The sequence below is a fragment of the Pteropus medius genome, unplaced genomic scaffold (genome assembly GCF_902729225.1).
Source record: "Pteropus medius unplaced genomic scaffold, Ma_sr-lr_union100, whole genome shotgun sequence".
In the NCBI taxonomy this organism is placed as follows: domain Eukaryota; kingdom Metazoa; phylum Chordata; class Mammalia; order Chiroptera; family Pteropodidae; genus Pteropus; species Pteropus medius.
In genome coordinates, this window is record NW_024349797.1 from 4,484,304 (window position 1) to 4,496,810 (window position 12,507).

The window sequence follows — 12,507 nt, forward strand, 5'->3', positions numbered from 1 at the left end:
ATGGACAATGACGAACCTCTTGAGCCTGAGACAACAGGTGAAAAGGCATCCCATCTCGCACCACTCTGGCCCTATCAGGCCTCCTCAGTATGATACCCAGAGATCACATGAACCCCAAATCCCCTTCCCTCCTCACTTGGGACCCTCTAGCCTTGAGATGACATGTTACATTGACTTGGCTTCAGGGCTTGCCAGACAGGGAGTAAGAGAGTTGAATGCAATGTCGTGCTGGAACTGGCTACTACCAGCTCTAGTTGACTTTAAAGTTTATTTTTTGAGCTGGTCAGTGTCGCATTGGTGGTTTGAAATCAGCAATGTGTGAACATTTACACCACTGGAATTGGCTAACACTACACATCAGGATTTCTTTTTTTTTCTGGAGAGCCAGTTAAACATTTACCAACATTCCACTGGTTGGATGGAATCCTAAAATTGTTTGACTAATGAAGAAATTAAGACTCAGAAAGTTATCACTTCTTGATGACTAAGCTTTCTGGCTAAGCTGCTATATGTCTTGTAACTGTCAGGCCACTAGCCACTTCCACCACTTATCACACAGACCTTGTCCCACAGACTAGGAAATAAATGTTGGCGCTAGGGTCTATGGACAAGGACTAACAAAAACACATATCTGTGTGGACTCATGAGGAACCCTACTATCTTAGCACCTGGGTGGTCAAAACTTGGACTTCTGCCACGAGTAGCCCACCTAAAGAGTAGGTTGGCCAAGATCTGACAGCCCACCTGGTGGTACAGCATGGCTTCCTGTTGATATGGGAGGACAAGCTCTGGACCTTTGCGTGTGGCTTTCAGGCACCCACAGCTGGTCCCCGATCAGTGGCCCAGCAGCAGAAAAAAACATGCCTAACAAGTGCAGGGGACTGGTGTGAGGAAAGCTCAGGCAATGAATTTCGACCCCAGAGATTTTGCAAACCCTTCCTCCTTCGTGGTCATAAAATAAATGTTAGGTTGAGAGGAGGAAAAGCTAAGTCAAATCCAGTTATTCCTCTCACCTCCTGGGACTGTTACTGTTCCAGCATATTTTACATTTGACCCAAGTTGCCTGCCCTGCCCCTTGTCCTCCCCAGCATCACGTGTGCCTGTCAATGAGGGAGCCTAGGCATTGGCACACATCCTTTCCCCGAAAGAGTACTGCAGACTCTGAACCCCACCCATGCCAGCAAGAAAAAAAAGAGGGAGCAAGAAACCAATGTCCACAGCAGGCACCAGAAGGAGAAGGGCAGAGTAGCGAGTCTGCAGAGGACACGACGAGGAGTTAGCACAAGACCTCGCGTATGATTTTGCCTGGAGGAAGCAGTGTCAGGGAGGCAGGGCTTGCAGAATGGAGTCCCTTGGCACCTTGAGCCACATGAAGCTGGGGACAAAGGCTGAAGCCAAGACCTGAGATGCGGAGGAGAGGAACAGAGGTGGAGGGAAGCCAATGGTGGCTCTACCTGAAAGGCAGGCAGGCTTCATTTCCAAAATCAAGGAGATGAGTTTTTCTTCCAGATGAGACTGAAACCCAGCCACTACCACAGAGCAGTGATGAAATGCTCTACTGTGAGGCTGAAGCCCCCTCGGCTGTTGAGAAAGAGAAAGCAGCCCGGGAGAGTTCAGAAACAGACCTCGAGATTGAAGGTGAGATTGAAGGGGTGAGAGGGAAGCTTACCTCCTTCCTCAAGCTGGAGAGATCTCGTTTCCCCAGTTGCCCGTGGCTCTTCCTGACGGGTTGTCCTGCTGGGAGAAGTAGCAGAAACACCTGTGCTCAATTTTGTGCCACATCCTCCTCAAGTCTGGCCTGGTGGCGGCGGCTGCAGCTGCCCCATGCTCACGGCCTGGCTCATGAGCAGAGTGGTCACATCAGCTTGTTGAAAGCTGAACCAGCAAATGAACAGGGATTTCTGGTGTTCTAAATGTTCCTACATGTGGCATCTTACTTCACCTTTGCCATAGTCCCAGGAGGTAGGCATTATCACCCGCCTTGACAGAGGAGGAAGCTGAGGCCTAAAGAGATTGTATGAGTTTCCAAAGGCCCAGGAGAGCTCACCAGTGTTCGCTGATCCCATGTCGCCCAGCTCTGCCAATCCGCCTCCTGTATTCCATATTCCAGGGGCCCCTGGAGTGTCTGTGGCCCATCCTGCATCCCAGTGACTTTCCCCTACTCACGTTAGAGTTCTCATTTCCCTGCTTGAGAGCCACATGGAGGGAGGGGGTGAGGGCTGGCTTAGTTACAGCAAAGACTCGCTTACTGCAAATGATGCTTCTGCCCTCTTCTCCCTCCTAGTTTCCCCAAGGAGGAGAGTGTCACCAAGAATACTTGTGAAGCAAGGGAAGAACAATGCTGGCCCCACCTGGTGGGCCAGCCTCAAACTTCCCAGGCTGAGGCTAGTCCAGTGCCTCTTCCTCTCCTGCGTTCTGACAGCTGGGTGATAGGCAGTGATCAGAGCCCCTAGAGACGCAGGGGAGACTGTTCTGCCAAATTCAGCTGCGAAGTTCCTAGATACTATCAGCTCACAACCTCCCCACCTGTAGTGAACATGCAACTTACCCTCCACACAGACGTCCCTCCTGCTGCCCCCACCCCCACCCCACCCCCGCCCCGGGCATCTTGACAGCTCTTATTTTGACTTCTTTTCCACTTCGAGTCAGCTTCTAATGTTGCTTTTCAACACAGAATTTTACCTGGTTGGAGCTGGCGACAGGTAGAAACCCTGAATATTTTGTCCCAGACTTCTGCTTCTACTCGATCCCCTCCTCATCCCTCACTCTCTGCAAGGGATAACACTGTTACAAGCTGCCTCTAAAATATAAGCATAGTGAATACAGCTTAGAAGGGGTCAGCAGAATCAAAGAGAGCAGAAATAGTGCCAAGGACAAAGCTAGGGGTTACCCAATGTTTGAACTTGACACCAACAACTCTGTGCTGGGACAGAAACTCAGGCTCAGCGGCTCCACTCCAGCTGGTGCCAAGATGCTGGGAATGTGGCAGGAGGGGCTTCCTGGGACCACCTGAGACATAAGCCTGAGAAGGAATAGCACGCTGATGGGGAGGCTGCAAAAGAGGGAGAGAAGAGAGCGGAAGTAGTTCATCCTCCTCAGGCTGTTTCTCCTATACAAACAGGGTTGTCCCTCAGAGGTGATTTCGCACCCCAGGGGATATTTGGCAAACTGCGGTAGAAGGGTGCTACTGCCATCTCATGGGTAGAGGCCAGGAATCCTGCTTAATCTCCTAGTCTGCACAGGACAGCCCCTCACAACAGAGAAGTATCCAATCAATAGCGTGAGTTTGAGAAACACTGTTCTATGACTATCACAAAGACAAGACCATTTTGTAACTGTGCCTGCAAAATCAACTGGCTTGTCAAGTTGTCCTATCACCAACAAAGTTCTTATTGTCCACCTCTGAAAGGTTTGGGTGGGTTGGTCAAAGGCCCTGGGATCTGAAAGAAAAACAGACGCAGGCTTCCACTCCAGCTGGCCATGGGAAACTCTGCCATCGACGGGGCTTGCCTAATGAGGACACGGCTGCGGGGACACCCAGGATCCAGGCAGACCAACTGCCCACTGCCCATGAGCCAGGCTGGTCTCAAGCCTATGGAACAAAGGCCCCAGGAGGTTGAAATGGAGAAGTGAAGTCCCCAGTTCTGTTAGCTGGCTTTAGCACTGATCAGCTGTGTGTGATTTCGGGCTAGATTTGTCATCGGTAAAATAGGGATGACAGTCCTTTTTGGAGAAAAAACGACAAGCAGGTCTTTGAAAGAGGAAAGCCCACTCGCATGAAGGTCTCTAGCAAATTTGGGGGTCTCTCCTTCTTGCTCTAATATGCCATCTTGAGGAGTCCCCTATGTCCTACTCGGGCTCATTAAAGTTGGCACATCTCTAAATCTTTAGCAAGCTTTACTTTGGGCTCTTATTTTAACAGTGGTAGCAAAACTAAAACTGAAATGGAGACTCCCTCAGCCATTACAGATCACCAGCTTTTCGTCTCTTCAGACTCTCAGAGCTGTCCCAAAGTGAGCAGGAGACCTAGGCCTTCACACATCCTTGGTCACTGGACACAGCCAGCCCAGGAGAGTGGGGGTGGAGCACTCTGCTCCTTCTCCGAGGAAAGCATGGGGCCTAAAACCAGGGGTCTTATCTCTTACCCAAAAGGCAAAATCCATTTGAAGCTTTCTGGAGTCAGGGTCTCCTCTCCCACCGCTGGCTGACTTCCCAGTTGGTATTGCCCTCCAGGGCATACACCCACAGGGACAGATCCTCAGAAGCAAATGTAGCCTGGGGCGATAAGGCAAAGACAGAAGAGAAACCCCATTTAATCTGTATTTTTTTCTGCAGATACTGAGAAATTTTTCACCACCGGACAAAAAGAGCTGTACCTGGAGGCCTGCAAACTGGTGGGCGTAGTGCCTGTCTCCTACTTCCTCCGGAACATGGAGGAATCTTATGTGAACCTCAACCACCACGGGCTGGGCCCCAACGGTACCAAGGCTATTGCTATAGCCCTGGTGGTGAGCATGCCAGTGGGAGCACACAGGCCTGGCAGAGATGGGGAGTTGATAGGTGGTGGGCCCAAGCATCAGAGAGACCCCTAGGGACTCTAAATTGCATCCTTTATGCCCACCCTGCCCTACCTAGGCTCTGCTTGACTGCCAGTGGATTTCTCCAGTAGGTCCTGGGAAGGAGGCTGCTAGAGACCTGGGCCTTGGAAGTCTATGCCCTTTCCTATTCAGGAAACAAAGGCACCAGCCTATGAACTTCCCAAAAGTGTGCTAATGCGAGGGCACCATGCAAAATGTCAGCCTGGATCTCAATTCCAAAACTCACTCTTGCTATAAATAGGTTCACTACTGAGCCATTCCATTCAATGTCTGCCTTTCGCAATGCTATAATTCTTAAGGATCACGCTGTAGAGTGGATCATGTTTTCCCACAGGAATAATGTTCTCTCTCCCTCTCTCTCTTGTCCTGGCATGAGCGAACAAAGATTTGACCTTGAATTCATCATAGCTTGATACAATTATAATTATTACATACAGAACTGACTCTCATCCCAAGAAAAGAGAAAATTTAACAACTGTATGTCAGCACTATGTTGTTTGTTTACTTAGGACAGTGAAAAGAAAGTTTGATTTAAAAAAGAAGTACTCATTTTTGTAAATGTAGCTCATTTAGCACATGCTAATTAAGAAGTTACATAAAATGTGAAATTGTGCTGCTTTCTGGGAGAGGGGAGGAAAGGAAAGGAAGAGCAGAGAAGGAACAAAGCCATCTTGAAGTTTATTGAGCGTTGAAAGACTGATTAATGAAGTGTTAGGAATGCACCATTACCTCCTGAGGTTCATGAAAAAAAAAAAGATAATAATGAAATCTTCTCAGGACTTGGGCCACGTGTTTCTTAGTGATATCAGTTTCTGTTTGGGGGCAGTTTTTTCTGCCTTGATTTTCTATATCATTCATTAGACAATCACTGTGACATTCTGGTGGACTGAAGTTTTATTTCTCTTTTGTACTGCTTAACTTTTCACATGTCGTGTTTCTCTGACTTAGATTAAAAGCACCCTGATAGTAGGATCATATTTCACATTTCTTCACATCTATTCCTCATCCACTGTCTCCATGCTCTTGTACCTGGTGGACTGCGGCTCTAGAAGACCAGTGATATTCTTTGTTCATCTGTTTCCCCAGCAATCAGCACAGAGAGTGACTGGTAGATACTGGCCAATGTGATGGACTCGGGGAAGGGGCCACCTGCTGTATCGCACACTATGCTGGTCTGTAGGATGACTCTGGAAGTGGTCATCTCATTCCTAATTCTGGACCCTGCCAAATGACACCTAGACTAAGAGGCCACCTGAGCTATCTTGCTTGCCTCTAGCATGATAGAATTATGCCCATTCCAGAGAGCTGAGGCCAGAAGGCAGGTCTGGCTTCATCTCAAGGGTGGACCATCCAGCATTGCAGTAGCTGGAACTATTACATTTTCCCTTTTCCTGGAACTAGAGATTCTTAGTGCTTGCTTTACTCACTGCTTGGTGTGCTCTGGAAATGCTCACGTTTAAAGATGTGTCTGTTCCCTGTGCCGTTCTGTACTGGGAATGAGGTGGGGAAGGGAAGGATAGAAGTTCTGGTTACAGCTATCCCCAGGTCCTCAGGCTACAATACCAGTCGCTTCCTCCCTGTGGGAATGCAGACTAACTTAGATATAGATTATTTTAGTCCCCATGTCTCCAAACAGCCTTGAGGCAACATCCTAACTGAGAGGGTACCAGATAAGCTTGAAGCCTAAATTAGAAGAAAGGATTTTAAGGGAAGCAGGCATAGCAAATGCTTTATGCTTAAAGCCTTGTGCTCAAATACCCTTATTAAATGTATCAAGTTCTCTTTAATCTAGGTCACAGGCCTCTCTCCTCCAGGCTAGTTAAAATTTGTTCTGCTCAACCTGTACCTCTTACTTTTCAGGGCTTTATTTTAATGTCCCCCTTCTAAACTCCCCTGCAGAGCTCCTTTCCATGGAGGTGTCCAGAATAAGCATATTATCCTAGCAATATGCTTATATTTTACATTTATATTTTATATGCATATTTATATGCAATTAATTTATATTTTAATATAAAATATAAATTATAATTTACTTTATAATTATAATTAAATATAAAATATAATTAATATTTTAAATTAAAATAAATTAATATGCATATAAATATGCATATAAAATATAAATGTAAAATATAAGCATATTGTCCTAGCCATCAGTGGGACAGCTCATCCCCTGCACTCTTCTCCTGTTCCTATCTACTCCAGAACTGCTAGCCTCTGACACGACTTGGATGTTCAAGAGAGGGGACAGGTTCTGGTCAAGGGCAGGAAACTGACTAGGTCACCAACCACCTCTGTCTCTCTCTTCCTCTCCTTGTGGCTGAAGTCCAACACAACTGTGATCACCCTGGAGCTGGCGGACAATTGTATTATGGATGAGGGTGTCCTGAGTCTGGTGGAGATGCTACAAGAGAACTATTACCTCCAGGAGATGGTACTGCCCCCCACTCTGCTCATTCCTACCACCACTCCTGGGGACTCAGGACCCACTTGAGATAAGCCAGAGGCCCCTGCCTGAGTCCAGGCCGACCTAAAGGCTTTCTGCAATGTATCTAGGGGCACTTCTCCTCTAGAAGGGACTTCTCAGAGGAAGGCCACACACCAGATGCTGGCCAGGGGGACTGTTCCCTGTGGCTGTAGGTAACCCTAAGAAATTCTCTGTCTGGACCTCATGAGCTCCTAAATAGATGAACTTACTTCTGTATAGGTCCCTTAAAGTGAAATTAAAATTTAAAAAGATGCAAAAAAATTTCATAAAATATAATGTACCTGGAGAGAGATGATGGTAATGGTTATATACAATATGAATATACCTAAGACCATTAAACCGTACACTGAAAAATAGTTATGATGGTAAATGTTATGTTATGTCTGTAGTTGCCACAATTTAAAAAAACTGAGAAACAATTAAGATAGTAATGGCTGGTTTATATAAATTCCCTCTCACTAGCCTGAAAGGACTATGTCCATTTATATCCCTACTTCTTCCTAACACAGCGAGTCATGCTTCATGAATCGACAAATAGAATTTATAATGATGATTTACTCTAAACTCATTTTCCAATTGTTTTAGCCACTCTCTGTTGTCTATTTAAAAAGGTCACAATGTGCTTATCTGAAGTACTAGGGCTAAACTGGGGAAATGGGATGGCCTTGAAGCTGAGACCAGCCTGAGAGCCTCCCAACTAGGCATTGGAAAAGTAGTGTTCCTGTCTCGCTTCTCTCCTGTGCACCACCCTAATCCTTCCCATCCTTTCACCCCAGAACCCCTCTCCCCACCCGGACCCTACTGCCTCAGTGTAGGCCCCGACTCAGCTGCACTCTGACATCACCTTTGGTGGGATTTGTAAATACATAAGTGTTTCCTTGCCTTTTAGAATATTTCCGACAATGCTCTTGGTTTGGAGGGGGCCAGAATTATCTCAGAGTTTCTCAAGAGAAATACCTCTTCACTTGTGAACCTTCAGCTTTCAGGTGAGCCCATGGGAGAGGAGGGAGAGGACATTGGGAATGAAAAAGAGAGAAGAAGAAAGGAAAGGGCAGAGAGAATCAGGGTCTAACTGAACCAGACCAGGCCCTTCTGATTTCAGAGACCAGAACGCCGTGTCTACACCCTGCTAAATCCTTCCAGTCATCCTTTCCCCTTCTCCATGGCTACACTGGCTTCCAGCTGTCCTGCAAAAGTGACTTCTGAATCACTTTGCAACATTCCCTCCTCTGTTTTAAAGTCTCTTCCTCCAAATATCTCTGCATGACTCGCTCTCTCTTCATTCATGTCTCTGCTCAAATGTCATCTCCTTAGGGCTGTCATTTTCTCCGACCACCCTGACAAAGCAGCTCTCCATCACCATTACTCTCTATCCTGCTTCTCTTCTTGGTTTTCTTTAATGGTATTTATTACTACCTGACCCTATTATACACTTATTTTTAATTAGTTTGTTATCTGTCTCACGGAAAAAAGTCACTTGAGAATTCTAGTACCTATAAACCTTCCCTAACTCAGGATTATGGATTGAATTTATACTATCTGGAATCTCTAAGGCAAGAATAGCACATTTTATAATTAACATGAAAAGTTCTCCTATGCTGGTAATACCTTGTAGCATACAACAGAAATAAACATAAAACCTCTTTGAAGGAATAATTCCTCGACCCAAGCTCCATGCTGGTTGGGATTCCCACAGATAAAGCTCCCCTAAATGGGCTCACAATCCAAAATTGCAAAACAAGGAAACAAAATACCAGGAGAGTTATTGGATTCAACAAGTGGCCACATCATGCTCTCAAGAATTTCAGAAAATAGAACTATTAGATATACGCTATATAGTGAGTGACCATATAATTTATACTCTAAACATCATAGGAGTATTATTAATTAACTGAAACTGCAAGCAAACAGATATCTCTTACCCAACTATAAACTATGTTTAATATGATTAAAAAACAAAAATAAAAGCATACAAGTACAAATTACTGTTTTTAAAAGATCGCCCCCCCCCAAAGTAGAATGAAATGAAAAATATGTAATAATTGAAATTAAAGACTCAATGGATAAATTCGACAGCAAATTAGATACAGGTGAATAAAATTAGTGACCTGGAAGACAGATAAAAGTATATTTTATCTATCTTTGCAGTATGAAAAAGATATAGAGAATATAAAAAAATAAAACTATATAAAGGAATGAATAGACCCAATATAGCTAACAGGAGTTCCAAAAGGAGAAGTGAACAGATGAGTAACAATGTTTGAACAAATAATAGCTGACATGTTTCTTGAATTGCTGAATTCTAAAATTACTGAATTTTATACATTGGCTGGCTCATTATGTCATTTTATCACACTGGTACCAGATGCAGCCAAAGAAGTATTTGTGTTTCAGTGGGTGCATTCATTCATTCATTCAGCATGTTATTGTGCACCTGTTATGTGCTAAGCACTATAGCACTATTTAGGTGCTAGAGATACAAAGGTTATTAAAAGTTCAAAGGAGAAATTTAGGAATAAGTTTCTGTGTCATTTATTTCCCAGAAATCTTTTAGACTGCTTAGCAGGACAAGGGACTAGGGTAAGAAAAGGCAGGCACTCATCTCGGTGCACCATTTAAGAGGCACCAAAAAGCTCAGCAACTAAGTAAATAATATCTTGATCAATATTTTTTAAAAGTCTAAATTAAAGCAAAAAACATCTGGATGAATTGAATCAATACTTTGAATGAAAAACAGGAACCAAAAGGAACAGATTGGGATGAGATGAGTAAGGCTTAGCCATGCAAGTGCAGGGTCAGATCCTGCCTTTATTTAAAATTTAAAAATTTTGTTCATCATAGATGTTTTTGCATTGACTTTGATTTTTTTAAAAATATTAAAATATTATTCATTGTGATGACTGAGCTTTTCAGCACCCCTGAGATTTTGCACAGAAGGCAAGGGTCTCACTTGTTCCCATCTGGTTCTACCTTGCTGCTTAGACTAGATTAGCATTTTATATGTTACCAACTTTAGGCACTAGGCTAAGGGCTGACACTGCCAGTGATGCACAGGGAATGGTGTACCAAATCCTGGGACTCCCTGGACAGTCATGCTACAGAGAGAAGGGGATGGTAAATAGTTGCCTTTTCCCCCCTGTTTTCTTCAATGTCCATAAATTTGCTTTAAGTACGGACTACTTTTTATACATCTGATTGTCCCAAATGAAAGGGACTGGCAGAACTAGGATATGGGAGGGTAAGGGAGCCCTAGTCTGGAGAGCATTGCCAACGCCCACCTTCACCACAGGAAATAACTTCAAGGACGAAGCCGCAGAGCTGTTCTCCCAGGCCCTGTCGGTAAGAGGCAGGGGGTGGGTACACCCGAGCCATGCGGGAGATATCCCTGGAGATCTGGGGTATGTGGGGTGGCTTGGGGGTGGCTCTTGGCATAGGGAAATGAGGCCACTTGCACGGTTTAGGGAGCTGGTGAGTGTTTAGACTCTGATGATCCTGGCAAAAGCAAGAGCAAATGGTAGGGTTGTTTTGGATGGCATTAAACTCTCCCAGCTTTCATCAACAGTTAAACAGAAAATGAACGAGAAATTGTCTTCAGTGTAAGAACCCCAGGCCACCCAATTTTGGGTACAGGCGACCCCTCCATCACACTGCCCAAGATAAGTGAGATGTTTGCAGCCACATAGAAGACCCAAATTACCTCTTTCTCCACTGTTTTTTTTTTCTTTTTTTTCTCTAGGCCAATTACCGAATTAAGGCAGTGGATCTTAGTCACAACCAATTCTCTGATAAGGGAGGGGAGTCCCTGGGACAGATGCTGGGTGAGTCCCCGCAAAGCGGGATGGGCAGCAAAGGAGAGGGACTTGGTAGACAATCATTTGGCGGAGCTGCATCTCCTGTTTTTTAATGTTATTGAGTGTTCTAGTTACAAAAGTGATATAAACCACACCCGAAATACATCTTCAATGTGGGAAGTAAAACTTGAAAGTGATGAGGATAACATTTAGCGAATAACCTGCTGACCTCAGGGAGGCTAAGTGTTATTAAATATGCACGATGAGTATAAAATGTAACAAAAATGATTCCTATATTTGACAATAATAGGTTTAAAACTTGTGTATGATTAAAGACATTGTGGGGTAATGTAAAGAACAAGCAACCACTGGGAGTAGATATTTGCAGCATTTATATAATATAAAAGATTAGTGTTCAGATCCTACAGATCAGTTAGACAACGATAAGCATTCCAAGTAAAACAATGGTCAAAGCACATGGACAATGAAAAAAGAAAGCCAAATGCCTAACCTCTTTAGTAATTAGAGAAATGCAATTAATAAAACAACAGAAAGATCACCTGTGTCATCTACCAAAGCCGCAAAATTTTCAAGTCAGAGAGTATCTAGTTCGGTAAACACAAGGGAGAGATAAGAAATAACAACACTCAGAAACTGCTAGGTAAAGGCACTTTGGAGAGCAATTTGGCAGTATTTAGTAAAATTGAAAATGTATATATTCTAGGCTGCAGCAATCTGCTGTACTTATCTCAGAGAAGCTCTCAAACGTACACAGAGTGCTATCTGAGGAGGATCACTGCAAAATTGTTATAAAAGAAAAAAATAAAAATAACCTAAATATTATTTAGGGGAAGGCACTGTTAGTTTCTTCCAAAAAGAAACAGCCGTGCTAGGTTCTGGAAGCTCAGCATTCCAGGCAGAAAGAACAGGCATATTTGGGGAACATGAGGGGCCAGTGAGGCTGGAGCAGAGTGGGCAGGACAGGAGAATGGAAGGATAAGTGGTCATCAAGGTGGCCTGCAGCCACTCAGGTCAGTCTTTGTGGGCTTGGATATGCACCAAGTCTGGATTTTATTCTACGTGTGATGAGAAGTCATTGAAGGATGCGGGAGTGGGGAGTGACGTGGTCTGATTTGCACTTTAAGAACTGCTGTATAAAGAATACAACTGAGAGCTAGAATGGAAGAAGGGAGGCAAATTAGGATGCTGGTATGGTAGTCTAGGCAAGACAGGAAAATAGCTTGGACTAAAGGAGCAGGTGGTGATAGAACAGAGTGGATGGGTTCAGAGTATATTTTGAAAGTAAAGCCAAAAGGACTTGCTGACGTGAAGAATGAGGGAAAGGGAGAGATGAAGATAGATAGACCGATGGTTATTTTTCTCAGCAACTGGTTGTGTCCCTAAAACTCTCTGGATAGAAATTCTGGAGCTACCACTGCTCCCAAACGTCCCTGTGAAAAAAGACATCATGTGATGTAATGCGCCATGCCCATCCCAGCCTCTCTCTGTAAATACAACCCCTGTTTCCCATGCTATCTGCATCTACTTTAATGGCTGCATAATAGTCCACCAAATGGATGTCTTTCCCCCTCCCCTGTGAGTCACAAGCCTTACTTGTATAAGTGCTGCCATG

General features: G+C 44.5%; 1 protein-coding gene across 3 annotated transcripts in view; it reads left to right on the forward strand.

Moving 5' to 3' along the window:
* Positions 1-12,507, forward strand: part of LRRC74A (leucine rich repeat containing 74A) — a 23,642-nt gene continuing 11,135 nt past the window's right edge. For 2 of the 3 annotated variants that reach the window (XM_039883887.1, XM_039883888.1), the window contains exons 1-7: positions 1-37; positions 1,510-1,638; positions 4,336-4,508; positions 6,922-7,029; positions 7,973-8,069; positions 10,373-10,422; positions 10,820-10,901. In XM_039883887.1, the coding sequence (XP_039739821.1) occupies positions 1-37; positions 1,510-1,638; positions 4,336-4,508; positions 6,922-7,029; positions 7,973-8,069; positions 10,373-10,422; positions 10,820-10,901 (676 nt within the window). The remainder of the gene's footprint in view (positions 38-1,509; positions 1,639-4,335; positions 4,509-6,921; positions 7,030-7,972; positions 8,070-10,372; positions 10,423-10,819; positions 10,902-12,507) is intronic. The other variant, XM_039883889.1, reaches the window with a different exon arrangement.